At 42.9% G+C, this 16,292-nt stretch overlaps 1 protein-coding gene across 2 annotated transcripts in view; it reads left to right on the forward strand.

Moving 5' to 3' along the window:
* The window catches only part of LOC124857578 (copine-9-like), a 347,174-nt gene that overhangs the window by 35,807 nt on the left and 295,075 nt on the right, over nucleotides 1-16,292 (forward strand). For both annotated transcript variants that reach the window (XM_047348904.1, XM_047348903.1), the window contains exon 2: nucleotides 9,724-9,764. In XM_047348904.1, coding sequence (XP_047204860.1) covers nucleotides 9,724-9,764 — 41 coding nt within the window. The remainder of the gene's footprint in view (nucleotides 1-9,723; nucleotides 9,765-16,292) is intronic.

The raw sequence follows: 16,292 nt of genomic DNA on the forward strand, positions 1-16,292 counted from the left end.
TTTTATTGTTTTACATTTGTTCACTGGAATTCTTTAAGATATGTTTATCACATATGTTTTGCATTTAGCTCCAGGTTGTTGTTTTGCTTGTAAGGGGTTTTAAAATGTAGTTTAAGTCTCAAAATACTCCATTGCTCTCAAAAGATATAGTTACAAGGTCTGATTTCCAAACTGGTAAAGGTGAGAGGTTTCAGTTTAGGTAACCTAAAAGCCACTGTTACAAAGATGTTCTGCTAAAAGGAACTTTGAAAACAGAGGTTCTCCTGTGTGAGTTTGTTAATGATGTTTGGTTAAATTTATCAACTAAAAGGCACATATTTGAAAATGTTCTTGAGAGCTTCACTTTATAAGCAGATATCATATGTTCTGAAATGTTTTCAAAATTTTTGCAATGTTTAAACATGTCTGAGAGTGTTGTACCACATTATTTGAAATTTAGCCCAAGACCAGATGCTGGAATGCTCAATGAATTGACAAAGAAATCCCAAAAGCTCCATCTCAAACTGTATAGGCCTCAGTTAGTATGGTAAATGTTAACCAACATGACGGTACACCCACATAAAGTGTAAATGTGCAGAAAATGTTTGGAAATGTTGAAAAAGAGTTTCTTCTTTGTGCATTTGCAAAGCCCTGAATGAGCCACAAGACTGGAACAATGCCCTTTAGACAAATGATATCAAGGAAAAGGGCAGCCATAATGCAAAGAACCATGTTTGGAGAAACCCAAACAGCATTTCCGCATAAACATCTTACTACAACAATGTGGTGCCACTTGTTTGAAAGCTGAAGCTTGGTCCAAACTAGATCATGGAGGATATTGATCACTAAACCAGCAGAAAATCTATAACAAATTGGCTGAAAAAGCAAAGAATCAAAATGGTGCAATGACCTCAAGCTAACTAAAATCCTGTGGCAGGACTTTAAAAGAGCTGTGCAAAAATAGATGTCTGTAAACATCTATGAACTGAAGCAATGTTGGAAAACAGCCATATTTCCCTCATAAAGCCCAGTACAGTCAGACAAAAAGCAACTGAGCAAACAAAGTCTTTATCTTAAAGGAGTACACGTGATAGTTAAACATTGTGAAAATTGAGCTACACATTAGAAATACTTGAAAATGAGTGGCTTTGCTCTACTTAGGTGTGGGTAACTGAAGACACATGGCTGCTGCTAGTGGTGGAAGCCCTAAATAATTCAGCTTTAAATGTATTTGCTGGTTTACCCTGCCACAGGAAATGGATTACATGGTAAATGGTCAGCACATCTAAAGTGTTTTTGAGGTTTGATGAACACTTCAAGTTGTTTTACACTGCAAGCCACACTCACACATTGACATGCACACTTTAACAAAGCAGTTCTTTTTTTATTCAGTTATGTGCATGCAGAGATTTTTCCTTTCTACACAAACTCACAGTCATGTTGCAGACAATGCAGAGTTCTGTGTATTGCCTATAGGTCAGCATGCACTGTGTGATTTCCAGAATTTTAAAAGACCCACCACTGGGAAATATTGGAAAAATATGATATCACAATTGATTTACTCTAAAATTGTGACCATGATCGTATCATGATTTCCCTGCCTAAAAACACAGCTATTGAAAGAAACACAGGGCATTAAGACTAAAGATTTCTGAACAGATTTGATCAGTTTGTGAAAAGCAAAACCTCACACAAGGATCATGACAAGTTGGCTTTACAAGAAAAAAAAGTGTAAATCCACAGTAAAATATGTCAGCATGTCAAACAAAAAAATAAATAAGTAACTTTTAACAAATTATTCACTTGTATGTACTTAATAATATTAGTTTATAACAATTCTTTTTCCAATTACTGAAAAGGTATAAACTTTTTGAAAAACAATTGTTAGCTTGAATATTATTTCTTTAAAAAAAATATTTATTCAATTACAATATGCAATAACACATATAACAACTTTGTAATAAACATTATACTAAACCTTGTGAGCAAAACTTATAAAAGTTATAAAAGCCAGGTGATGGGTCAGACAAAGAGTGGTTCAAGAATCCCTCATGAAGAAAAAAATATCGAGGCACGTGACGTCGCCCGGTACGGCGGAGCCGGGGTCCCACCCTGGAGCCAGGCCTGGGGTTGGGACTCGTCGGAGAGCGCCTGGTGGCCGGGTTGCTCCTCGCGGGACCCGGCCGGGCCAAGCCCGAACGAGAGACGCGAGGCCATCCCCCAGTGGGCCCACCACCTGCAGGGGGAACCGTGTGGGACCGGTGCAAAGAGGATTGGGTGGCGGACGAAGGTGGAGACCTCAGCGGCCCGATCCCCGGATGCTTAGGCTGGCTCTAGGGACGTGGAATGTCACCTCGCTGAGGGGTTGGACTCTGTTCTACTCTGGAGTGGCCCACGGGGAGAGGGGGCGGGCTGGTGTGGGTTTGCTTGTTGACCCCCAGCTCAGCCGTCTCGTGTTGGGGTTTACCCCAGTGGATGAGAGGGTCGTATCCCTGCGCCTTCGGGTTGGGGAGAGGTCTCTGACTATCATTTCAGCCTACGGGCCGAGTGGCAGTGCGGAGTACCCGGCCTTCTTGGCGTCTCTGTCGGGGGTGCTGGATAGTGCCCCTCCCGGGGACTCCATTATTCTGCTGGGGGACTTCAACGCCCACGTGGGGAACGACAGTGACACCTGGAGAGGCGTGATCGGGAGGAATGGCCTCCCCGATCTGAATCCGAGTGGTGTTTTGTTATTGGACCTCTGTGCTAGTCACGGTTTGTCCATAACGAACACCATGTTCAAACATAAAGGTGTCCATCAGTGGACTTGGCACCAGGACACCCTAGGCAGGAGGTCGATGATCGACTTTGTTGTCGTATCATCAGATCTTCGGCCACATGTTTTGGACACTCGGGTGAAGAGAGGGGCTGAGCTGTCCACTGATCATCACCTGGTGGTGAGTTGGATCCGCTGGAGGAGGAGAAAGCCAGTCAGACTTGGCAGGCCCAAGCGCATAGTGAGGGTCTGCTGGGAATGTCTGGCGGAGCCCTCGGCCAGGGATGTATTCAACTCCCACCTCCGGGAGAGCTTCGACCAGATCCCGGGGGATGTTGGAGACATAGAGTCCGAGTGGACCATGTTCTCCGCATCTATTGTCGATGCTGCTGCCCGTAGCTGTGGCCGTAAGGTCTGCGGTGCCTGTCGCGGCGGCAATCCCAGAACCCGGTGGTGGACACCGGCAGTAAGGGATGCTGTTAAGCTGAAGAAGGAGTCCTATCGGCTGTGGTTGGCTTGTGGGACTCCTGAGGCGTCTGACGGGTACCGTGAGGCCAAGCGTGCTGCGGCCCGGGCTGTGGCAGAGGCAAAAACACGGGCCTGGGAGGAGTTCGGTGAGGCCATGGAGAAGGACTACCGGTTGGCCTCGAAGCGATTCTGGCAAACCGTCCGTCGCCTCGGGAGGGGAAAGCAGTGCTTCGCCAACACTGTTTATAGTGGGGGCGGGGGACTGCTGACCTCGACTGAGGACATTATCGGGCGGTGGAAGGAGTACTTCGAGGATCTCCTCAGTCCTGCCATCACGCATTCCGTGGTGGAAACAGAGGCTGGGGGCTCGGGGTCGGACTCTTTCATCACCCAGGCTGAAGTCACCGAGGTGGTTAAAAAGCTCCGCGGTGGCAGGGTTTCGGGGGTGGATGAGATCCGCCCTGAGTACCTCAAGTCTCTGGATGTTCTAGGGCTGTCATGGTTGACACGTCTCTTCAACATTGCGTGGCGGTTGGGGACAGTGCCTCTGGACTGGCAGACTGGGGTGGTGGTCCCCCTTCATAAGAAGGGTGACCGGAGGGTGTGTTCCAACTACAGGGGGATCACACTCCTCAGCCTCCCTGGTAAGCCCTACGCCAGGGTATTGGAGAGGAGAGTCCGACCGATAGTCGAACCTCGGCTTCAGGAGGAGCAGTGTGGTTTTCGTCCCGGCCGTGGAACACTGGACCAGCTCTATACCCTCTACAGGGTGCTTGAGGGTTCATGGGAGTTTGCCCAACCGGTTCACATGTGTTTTGTGGACCTGGAGAAGGCATTTGACTGTGTCCCTCGTGATGCCCTGTGGGGGGTGCTCCAGGAGTATGGAATCGGGGGCCCTTTACTAGGGGCCATCCGGTCCCTGTACGAGCGGAGCAGGAGTTTGGTCCGCATTGCCGGCACTAAGTCGGACCTGTTCCCGGTGCATGTTGGACTCCGGCAGGGCTGCCCTTTGTCACCGGTCCTGTTCATAACTTTTATGGACAGTATTTCTAGGCGCAGCCAAGGGCCGGAGGGGGTCGGGTTTGGGGACCAGTGGATTTCGTCTCTTCTTTTTGCGGATGACGTGGTCCTGCTGGCCCCCTCTAGCCAAGACCTACAGCATGCGCTGTGGCGGTTCGCAGCCGAGTGTGAAGCGGCTGGGATGAGGATCAGCTCCTCCAAGTCCGAGGCCATGGTACTCGACCGGAAAAGGGTGGCTTGTCCTCTTCAGGTTGGAGGGGAGTTCCTGCCTCAAGTGGAGGAGTTTAAGTATCTCGGGGTCTTGTTCACGAGTGAGGGAAGAATGGAGCGGGAGATCGACAGACGGATCGGTGCGGCTGCCACAGTAATGGGGGCGCTGTGCCGGTCCGTTGTGGTGAAGAGAGAGCTGAGCCGAAAAGCAAAGCTCTCAATTTACTGGTCGGTGTACGTTCCTACCCTCACTTATGGCCATGAACTTTGGGTCATGACCGAAAGAACGAGATCCCGGATACAAGCGGCTGAAATGAGCTTCCTCCGTAGGGTGGCCGGGCACTCCCTTAGAGATAGGGTGAGGAGCTCGGCCATCCGGGAGGGGCTCGGAGTAGAGCCGCTGCTCCTCCACATCGAGAGGAGCCAGTTGAGGTGGCTTGGGCATCTATACAGGATGCCTCCTGGACGCCTTCCTTGGGAGGTGTTCCAGGCACGTCCCACCGGGAGGAGGCCCAGGGGACGGCCCAGGACACGCTGGAGGGACTATGTCTCTCGGCTGGCCTGGGAACGCCTTGGGCTCCCCCTGGAGGAACTGGAGGAGGTCTGGAGAGAGGGACGTCTGGGCGTCTCTGTTGAGTCTGCTGCCCCCGCGACCTGGTCCCGGATAAAGCGGAAGACGACGAGTACGAGTACGAGTAAAAGCCAGCCTTTTTCTATTGTTCAGACATTTTGCTCAAGATAAAATTGGCCAAATGGTAGTGTTAAAAAAACAATCTCTTCCATTAGATAAAATGTCCATTCTTGGGGTGATTGGCAGTTGTCCTACTTTTTAACAATTGTAAATAATCTTTTTCACTAGAATTTCTTTGTTCTCATTGCTGATCATTTACCTTCCTGGCGTTGTGTTAACACAGACCCATATGTTACTGTCCTTCTTTTTGATTTGGATCACCTGATCAGTGACAGGGGAGCTGTCCTGGTTGGTGTTTCTCTTTCGGCTGTCGTTGCAGTGGCGGTGATGTGGTGTGTTTGTGTTGTTGCAAGGGCATGGTGGGTCGGGGGGTCCATTGTGAGTGCTTGGTGGTGTCAGCTCTGTTCCGCTTGTGGGCGGAGGCTGGGGTGATGTTCCGCAGGGCCCTTGCCTTGCCATCGTGGCGCGGTGTGTGATGGAGGATGGAGTACAACGGGGTTGCTTGGAGCGGGGCTGTGTGTGAGGCTTGTGCTGTGTGGATGTGTCTCCAACAGCTTTTTGGGCATGGAGCTCATCTGTAGGGTTGTGTCCCTGTGGGGAGGGGATTCTAACATTTTAGTTCGGTGGCATGTGTTCGATATCTGTGTCCTGGTTGGGGTTCGTGGGAGGTGGGAGGCTCATGGGGTTGAGATCGGAATTCATTGGGGGCTTCGGATTGTTTCATCCTGGGACGGCTCTGGTTGGCGGGCTCATTTGGACCAGGTGCCCTCTCTTTTGTTCATGACCCCTCTCCAGATGGGGATGGTCTGGGGTCGCTCAGGTTCGGTGTCCAGGGCTGGGTGCTTTGGTGTGTGCTGGCTCACTCCCTGTAACTGCTTGCCAGGAGTGAGCCTCGGGTCTCTGGGTCTATGGCTGGATCTGCTCCGGCATAGACGTAGATGGCTGCCGGCGGGGCCTGTGGGCTCGTTGCTGTAGCTCCCTGGGACTTCTGAACTGTGGCTGCTGGGTGGTTCTCCTGGGGCTAGGTTACTCAATTTGTCTGTCATTGTCTTGCTCATATTTTTGTTGCAAAAAGAATGGCTGAGGATCGTCCATTGAGCTCAAAAGCTAACTCAGGTGTTGTTGCATGTTTAGCTACCTCCGGCATGTGTCACACATTGGTCTCTTCTGGAGTTTTATCTTGCTTCATTCCTTTTTCAGCGTTTGGTATTGTCATTCTTGACTTTAAAATAGTTAGTCAGTACTCAGTGCAACTGGAATATGAGTGATTTAGCAATGTGAACCAGGAATTATTCCTCTGTGGTGAGGAGCCAGGAAAACACGTCTACTCCATACGATCCCAAAAGTGACTTTCTGTGTAAAAGGCCAGCTCAGACAGTAAGCACAGGGAGCCAGGACTTCTCAGTGGGAGAATGTCAATCACAGTAGGGGGATGGCCCTGATTAGATAAGCTTCTGCTACAACATGTACATGAGCTCTGAGAGAGGAGGCTACTTTACGATCAGAAACCTTTGTCATCTAATGAGATTAGTGCACCACAGAAGTTAAGCTTCAAAGAGTTGTTCTCTACTTTCTGAATAATAGTGTGAAATCAAAAAAGAAAGAAAAAAAACATTCTCATATCCTTCAGAAAAAAAACAGTCGTCCTAGTTGTGTGCATATGTGAATATTATGAGATCTCACAGCTTTTTCTCTTGTGGTTCATTGCCCCTATTTTTCATAAATGTGGGAGTTGTTGCATCACAGGGATATGAGCCATCCTAACAACTTCAAATACTAAACCCCCCAGCTCCACAAAGGAACATACCAGGCAACATAAAGCAGTCTTTAGAACATGAGTGCATGCCACCAGATAATGTTTAGAATTTAAATTTGACTCTGCTATTTTTGTAGGAGTCACATGTCAGAGCAGTAAATTAAAGCAAGACTTTAATATCTCAAGATAATAGGTTGGGCATAAAAAAGATTGATTGTGGGCAAAATTGTCTTCAATTTTGTGCAGATGTTCTGTATGTAAAAGCAAGCAACAGGCTGTACACGGGAAGACAAACATCCTTTAAGAATCTGTCTAAAATGTCTGTCTATTGTTTAATTATTAAAAAACATACGCAATGCTTGCACTGACTAAAATGGTTATGTTAAGAGGCATGTAAGCTCCACCAAGTTTATTTTGTTTAAAAAGAACAACCTTGTATGAAATAAATACTAAAACATAACAGCGTGTTTGCTGGTTAAACATAATTGAAGCTGACATTTTGAAAATTCAGAAGCAGCAGTGAACTGCCTGAGATTTTAATGTCATTCAGATGACAAACTGAATTCTGCTATGAGAGACAGATGAAAAACAGAAGTTGAAACTAGATTGAGATTAATGGAAAAACACCTGAGCAATATATTTTTTATAATAAGACATCAAAAACCTGGTTCTACTTTAAATTAAAATCTTATTGGTATTTTGGTTAAATAAAATACCATTAATATACAGTATGTACACCAATCAGGAATGAAATGACCAATGGCTTATGAAGTGAATAACACTGATTGTCTGTTCATAACCACACCTGTTAGTGGTGGGATATATCAGACAACTTATTCTCCATTTTCATCAACCCAGACTTTTCTGAGTTCTTGGTTAGGGGCCCAGCAGCCCTCTAAAGGACTTACTGGAGACGCAGAAATTTCGGCAACATGGATTACACACATCCTAGCCCTCAATCCAGTTGGTCTCATCTTTGCTGCTTGGTGCCTGACAGGACTTTTTATATGTTGCAGAATACGTTTTTATAGAAAGTTATGTCAAATGAATTGATTAATTCTTCAATGAGTGGACCGTTCTGGATGGATTTAATTCTTTACCAACTTGTTTGTTTGTGCTTTTATTTGTTTACGGAGCACTCTTAGGCCTAGGGCTGTTCAATCGTAAGGCAAAGTCATGCTCACTGTTGTTCATCAACAACTGCGGTAAAACCAAAGTGCAGCTCTTGTCAGGCAGGGATGCGTTCTGATTTTTCAGCCTGCTGTACATTTGTAAAGGCATACAAGGCTGTCAAATAGTATTTCTCCCTTTTCAAATTTTGTATGAGTTTGGTTTTCTGTCACACTTAAATGTTTGAGACCATCAAACTAATTTTAATATCAAAATAAAGACAGCTGTTTCAAATGATGATTTAAGTATTAAAGGAAAAAGGTATCCAAACCAGGAAACGGTATTCTGACTAAACATAATAACAGGCAACAACAGCTATCAGGTATTTGTGATAACCTGCAAATTAGCCCACTAAATAGGATTTCAAACTTAAAGCCTGACTCTGTGCTTGTCTACTCAAAAACTTAAAGTTTAGAGACTTGGCTTTGACTAGTCTATTAAAAAACTTTTATAAAAACTTTTTGTGAGCCATCCACAGGACCACTGGCTAGTGTACTCTAGATCATTGTTGTCTTTATGGTTGCACGATATTTGGACAACATGATGTTGGAATTTTATCAAAGAACATTGAAATGACAATATCGATTGTGATTAACCAACATTTTCCTCACTGTTCTTTTTTTTTCTATCATCTGGATTATCACACCTCTCTACCTGGGATTTATGATCTCACTCAGATCTATAGCAGGTTTGGACATAAAAAAGATTTTTAAGTCTATCGATCTGAACGAATATATTAATGGGAAGCAGAGTTTGGCACATGGCACATTAATTATAAAAACATGATAAATTTTGCATCCAAGCAATCCTTTTGGATTGTGATATTTCAGGCAATTATTATGGTGATTTAATATATTGAATGGCTGACAGCTGCTGTTCATAAACCAGACTCCTGGACCCAAAAGCAAACTAAGTAGTGAGTTATCCTTTCCCAGCTAAATAATGTCTAAGTATCTCTGGAAGTGGCCACTGTTTTACTAGTCAGAAGATCTGGTGAGAAGATGGTTTTGGGCCAGGGTTCTTGTGGAGGATGAGGATTAGCTGAGCATTGCTGCAGACCACTAGGAACTTAAACCGAGGGGAAGAGAAGCCTTGCCATGTCAAATGTAATGGGAAGTACACTTTCCAGAAAGTTCCACTTTTGTCTTTTCTCACTTTTGTCTCAGTCAACAGAATATTTTCCTAAAAGTCTTGGGGATTATTAGCATATTTTTGGTATATGTGAGTTAGTCCTTCATTTTATTTTTGCTCAGCAGAGGTTTTGGCACTGAAATCTCCTATGGAGGCCGTTTTTGCTAGTTTCTCTTTCTTATTGTTAAATCTTGAATTTTGACCTAATTGTTTTCTCCATTTGTGGATACTGGCTCTCACTGTGGTTAAGTGGATCCCCAACACCATGACAGCAAATCACCTTTTTAGCAAGACGTTGAAATGTTGTTTTTAAAACAAAGCTAGACATGCTTTATATAATTCACATAAAATATAATTTGCAACAATAAAATAATTTAAAATAAAAGGTGATTTGAAAATTGATTACACTGACAACATGTGCAGCTGCAGCTGGTAGGAACTGTCCAAAACTGTTAATGAAATATGATTATTTATAGGACTTTGGGGGCAAACTTGTAACTTTGTTCAAACTCTGATAGTTGTTTTTTTTTTCTTTTGTTGCAGAAACCTGTTGGACATGGACACCTTCTCAAAGTCAGATCCAGGTAACCTTTCCACTGTCAGAATCAGAATCAGAATCAGAAAAGCTTTATTGCCAAGTACGTTTTTGGACATACAAGGAATTTGTTTTGGCGTAGTCGGTGCAATACAGAACATTCAATGTTCCAAGGAAAAAACACACACATCCCCCAACAAAACAGGTGGTCTGTGCTGAGCCACAATGTGGCAAATCATTTAGAGACCGCAAACCTTTAAACTACCTTAAACATGAAACAAACAAAGTAAAATCAGCTCTCTGATTTTTTTCAAGAGCTGATTTTTTGTTGTTGATTTCTTCATTTGCTGTGTGTTTGGTGCCACCCTCCGACTTAGAATTGTCTCTGTTAGTGTGTACAGCCAACACGGATACAAAAATCTGGGATGCACGTGGACATCTGAAGAGATTCTAAGTGGACCCTACTGGGTTGGTACAGATGACAATATTCCTGTAACACAGGGTTTGGGGTTAAGTGGACAGTTGAATAGACTAAGAGGTCGTGATGTTAAAGCAGGATTTCTAGACATCAGCCAGGAAATTAAAGCTTCGCCACTTCCAGATAGTGAATTACCCTGAGCATACCACCAAAGCAGTTACAAAGTAGCTTAATGACAAATTAAGATGACAATGTTTGGGACTGGTCATCACAAAGCACTGATCTCATTCCTTTTGAGTTTGAGTTGAAAATTGTGTGTGAGCAAGGAGGCCAACAACCCTGACCTAATTACACCAGTTCTTCCAAATACTAAGAAAACGAAGGTAAGTAAAAAATGTATCTCTCATCATTCTGGCATTTAGAAAATTGAAATACCTTTGCTAATGGCACTATGTACACAGATTTAATGTCAGACAGTGAGAAAATAAGGTTATATATCAGTTGAAAAATCTGGTTTTACCTGTATATACATAAAAGTCCTGACAGAACAAATGTCAGACAAAAAGGTGGTGACTAGACATTAAATGGACCTGGACCTGGATATATGCAGTGCTTTGCAAAAGTATTCATACCTCTTTAACTTTTCCACAGTTTATTACGCTAGAACCCCAAACTTGAATGTAAGCAAAATGAAACATGGTTTTTAATTTTTTTTTTTTACAAATAAGCAATCTCCAAAATTTTGTGCATTTCAGCCCCAGTACTCTGATACCCCGAAACAAGGATGATGTAGTCCTGAGGTGTGCAAGCATTTTTGTCCACTCTCACCAGAAGTTCCTTCAATAAAGTTAATGTTATTTTTATTTCTGCTCCAATGTTTTCCGATCCATACTGCATCTTTTAAATTATTACCCACGAACCTTGTTCTCGTGATACAAGCATGTGTGAACAGTCACACAGTAACCTTCAGAGCATGTGAAGGTACAATACCCTCAATTGACTGAGTGCTGTGTCTCCAGGGTAAACTGGCACATAGTTTGAATTAAGCAGCTTTACAATAAAGGATTAATAATCACTGGAGCTTGACAGACACTTAATGATTGTTGGCTTTACACCGTATAAAGACACCTTCAGAGGCAGCAGTGAATGGTGAACAATAAATTACTTCAAAGACTTATTTGGAAAAAGAAAAGAACAATGAAAGAGTGATTAAAAGAAAGGATTCCCAGTTTAAAAAGTGGGTAGCAGTGTTGCCTTTCTGCGAGAAGGTCCTGGATTGGACTCACAGCCGGAGGTCTTTCTGCATGTAGTTTGCATGTTATGCCCATTCTCTCTGGGTACTCCGGCTTCCTCCCACAGTGCACTTAACATTTCAAATTAAATATTTACTGTGAAAAATCATGGATGTTTTTCTGGCTCTAAGCCTGGATAAAGCAAGAACACAGTGCAAGTTAAGTCGTCAGCCTCCACTTGTTGCCTCCAGTCAATCTGCAGCTAATGCTAAAGCTGAACAAGAATAAGCCCAACAGATTTGCTTTCATAATGAAAGCCTTACGACAATCGCTGTAATGCTCCTCTTGATTAAAGCAGTTTATTAGAAACTGCTTAGAAACGGATATGGAAACGAAAAGGAATTATACCATAGCGGAAAGTGTGGGAAATGTAGGAAAGTGGTACAAAATTGGAAGCCATGACCTGCAGTCCGGGGTGAAGTTTGAACGCGGGAGGAATCAGTGTCTCTTGCACTAACCAATAGGAACATATCTTACCTCGTTCCTCTATAGGAACGGTGTAATAAAGGCCACTAGTGCCGAAAACATATCTTTAAAAAATGTTTTTGTGATTTAAATAAATACAAAATCCTATTCTCAACATGAGTATTAGAAAAACTATATTCAACATGATTCAAATAAAATCATCACTTAAAAATTCACTTGTGGGATAAACTTGAATTATTAAAAATTGCATAACTTTCATTTTATGCGAGAGTGGAAAAGAAATATGCTCTGTTTGAATTCTGAGTATTTCTTTTATTGTTGCCATCTACTAATATACTGTCACCCCTTGCCAGTTTGATGCATTAGTTGGTTTTATAATTCCTCAGAATGTCCTGTTGTTAAGTGTGAGATACTCAGTCTAAGAAAACGGGTTCCAGCTTTTTAAATTTATTTGACTAGTTACTTTGTGGTTGAGGGTCTTGTTCTACTCAACAAAACTGCTAACATATTGTTCATTTTATAATAAATATTATATTTGCTAAAAAAAACAACAATGATCTCAAGACTGGTTTTATTGTGTGTTTGTACTGCAGAATGTCTTTAACTCAGATGATTTGTAAATTTATTGACCAGTGATGGCATACATCCTAGAATGCTTCTCCTTCAGTCATTGTCACTGGCTGCAGCCTTTAGCCAGGAGGTTGTGTCATAAGATGGGTGCCAAATAATGATAACTGTTTCCACCCTTGAAGTTAATATTTAAAGAGATAATGTTAACTTATGTTGCTCGGGAGCTTTACTACTACACTGTTGCAGATAGAGGCGCTTTACTGACTTATTGTTCTAAACATCAGTGTCATATCATTAGCTTGTAGTGTTAGCACGATTAGCATGTGGCATTGTTTGGCTATATCTTTTTTTCCACTCTGTCTGCCTCATAGGTGGAGTGCAGCTCATTGTTTTGGTCAGGTGAATGGCTCCAGGAAGGGGCTGAGTATCACTGTAATAGCAGCAGTGCTGCCAGAAGAAGTGTCACAATTTGGGCAAATGGGAAGGCAAGGCAAGGCAAGGCAAGCTTATTTGTAGGAGCACATTTCAGCAACAAGAAATTTCAAAGTGCTTTACATAACGAAAACATAACAAAACACATAAGAATAAAAGGACATACCATTGGCATAAATAATAAAAGTACGGAAAAGTTGGACTAAAGCTTGAATGAATTATGTTTAACAGTCAAAGGCAATTTTAAACAAATGTGTTTTTAACCTTGATTTAAAAGAGCACAGGGATTCAACATTTTTGCATTTTTCTGGAAGTTTATCCCAGATTAGTAGAGCATAAGAACTGAATGCTGCTTTTCCATGTTTGGGATGCAGAGTAGGCTTGAATCAGAAGACGTGAGTGGTCTGGAAGGTTGATGCAATGATAACAAATCTTTAATGTATTTTGGTGCTAAGCCATTGAGTGATTTGTAAACTAACAGTTGCATTTTAAAGTATATTCTCTGAGCTACAGGGAGCCCGTGTAAGGACTTTAAAACAGGTGTTGGAAGTATGATTATTGATTGATTAATCCTTATCAATAATTATAATAAAAAATTATAATTTGACAAAATTAATTTCTTAACCAAAATCCTCATTTATAAATCGAGATCAGAGATGTCTTCTGGTGTTGTAATTGTGGCTCAATGCCTTTGATAATTACAACCGTTAAATACTCAGTAATAATTAATAACTATTACCGGAGATGTCACTGTTTAATCGACCATTTCTGCCGAAACGTGTGGAACCTTTAACCTTATCTTAACTGACAAATCACTCTTGCACAAAATAAACCCAGAAACGCCTTCTCTATATCTATGTGAATATTTATTAAATCACCGCCTGATACAATCTGTTCTTCTGATTTAATAATCTTCACCTACTCAAACATGCAAAGTTCTACACAAAAGGGGTAAAATATCTAACTAAACAAAAATATAGCAAAACAGCAGTGTGGGATCAACCAGTAGTTTTGGCAAAAATGATAATATGACAAAAAGGATATGGTTGTGAGTGGAGGTGGGGCGCAGCTCCACTGTAACTCAGTTATACTCAGTCATAAAACCTCCCCCAACTCTTGAGCTGACAAAGAGTTATAAAACTTTTGGCGGCAAGCTAGCAAGCAGTAAGGTTGAAGACAAAGAAAATGGGGAATTTCACCATGAGATTATTTTAACAGTCCAATCTCACAGCGCATCGCTCTACTCACGGCTCGAGTCATCATATATCACATTGCAGAATCATACAGCAATTCATATGGCTTTGGGGCCAATCACATTCATCATCTCGATGCCTACGCGGCTCGAGTCATCATTCCTTGTTTTCTTCATTCATTCAACAACTCATATGCCTCAGCGGCGTAAACGTATCCAGCCTTCATTTTCATACTGTTACCATTTTACTTATTCATCGGTTCACTGCTCTACCTATCATCTCTCGCTTCTCCAGACTTATTCATCCTTTCCTGCACCTCACAGTGCATCTGCGCTTGCTCTCAGGTGTTCAATAACCCCACAAAACACACACAAAGCGTGGGAGCGCAGCAGCCTGCAGACGTCAAACACGGCACATCAAAGTTTCAATAAAAAGGGTTACATGCACATATCATTCAGAACACATTAGATTAAATAGCGAATCTCATCGCACTAAAACCTCCTGTACCCTGCACAGGCTTTCTAAGAAATAAATAAAAATAAAGGATGGGTTTTACTTGTTGAAGCCTTCTTTCTCAGCGGAGTCGAGAGCGAATGGAGGGGGGAGTTGGAAGTTACTGTGCGTCCACAGTTAACTTCAGGAAAAGCGGTCAATCTTCGTCCTCTGGCCTCCTTGGCGAAAGGGAAAATATGATCTGACCATCAAAGTCGACTAGGACAAAACAAGGTGGCTCCTTGACACTCCGTGGTTTTTTAGTTACGTGTTAAACTCACGTCTTCGATCGGCAAAGTGAAATTTCTGGCCTTAGTCCAGAAACCTCTTTTATGAATTCTTCGTTGGCCAACGAGAGAGAATAAATGAGATCCACTCGGGACTCTTCTCCAGGTGGTGCTTCAGATGTTGGTAACTGGACACGGTCTCCAGCTGAAGGCGTATGTTCAAACTGGGTGCCTTCATATATAGCGTCCTGTGACGTCAGACTTGGGGCGCCCCGTCATATCAGTCGCAATGTTCGACGGGATAGTGGAAAGGCATAGTGACGTCCAACAACGTGCCGATGGTCCAATATTCAGCAAACAAGTGGTCCAACACAGGGGTGATGTGTTCTACTTTCACTAGTCTTAGTAAGGACATGGACAGCAGTGCTCTGGATCAGCTGCAACTGTCTTTTTAGGCAAACCTTTAAAGATTCTGTTGCACTAAGTAATTCGACTAAAGATAAACACATAGACGAGTTTTTTAGATCCTACTGGGACAATAATTCTTTAATCCCGGAAATGTTCTTCAGATTATGGAAGGCTGATTTAATGATTGTCTTTATGTGCGTCTGAAGGTTAAGGTCTGAGTCCATTACTACACCCAGATTTCGGGCCTTCTAGCAGTTTCTAGCTGTATTAACCAAAGCTGTGTCCTGACTCTTGGTTGCTCCTCCATTGGTCCAAAAATAATTACTTCAGTTTTGTTTTTATTCAACTGAAGAAAATGATGGCATATCCATGCATTGATATGTTCTATGCATCTACCCAATGGTTGAATAGGTTCGTAGTCAGCTGGTGACATTGTAATGTAGAGCAGTGTGTCATCTGTGTAGTTATGGTAACTTATGTTTTTGTTTGTCATAATCTGGGAGCAGCTAGATATACAATAAGAGGGGCCCCAAAATGGAACCTTGGGGAATCCCACGTTTTTTAAAAACTCTGATGTAAAGTTACCTATTGACACAAACACGTCAACTCAACAAGACTCAAACCAGTCAACTGCTGTACCAGATACACCGACTTAGTTCTTCAGTTGCTCCAGTAATATGCCATTATCAAGTGTCAAATGATGCACTGAGGTCAAGTAGTACCAGCACTGTGGTTCTTCCATACTCTGCTTATTTATGCAGGTGTCTTTGAACACATTGACAAGGGCAGTCTCGGTACTGTGGTGAGCTCGGAAACCTGACTGGGGGCCAATCACATTCATCATCTGGATGCCCTTGCAGCTCGAGTCATCATGTATCGCATTGCAGTCATGCAGCAATTCATATGGCTTTGGGGCCAAACGCATTCATCATCTCGATGCCTACGCGGCTCGAGTCATCATTCCTTGTTTTCTTAATTCATTCAACAACTCATATGCCTCAGCAGCGTAAACGCATCCAGCCTTCATTTTCATACTGTTACCATTTTACTTATTCATACCTATCATCTCTCGCTTCTCCAGACTTATTCATCCTTTCCTGCACCTATGACCTGTCAGCT

Source organism: Girardinichthys multiradiatus, chromosome 20 (assembly GCF_021462225.1).
Source record: "Girardinichthys multiradiatus isolate DD_20200921_A chromosome 20, DD_fGirMul_XY1, whole genome shotgun sequence".
NCBI lineage: Eukaryota > Metazoa > Chordata > Actinopteri > Cyprinodontiformes > Goodeidae > Girardinichthys > Girardinichthys multiradiatus.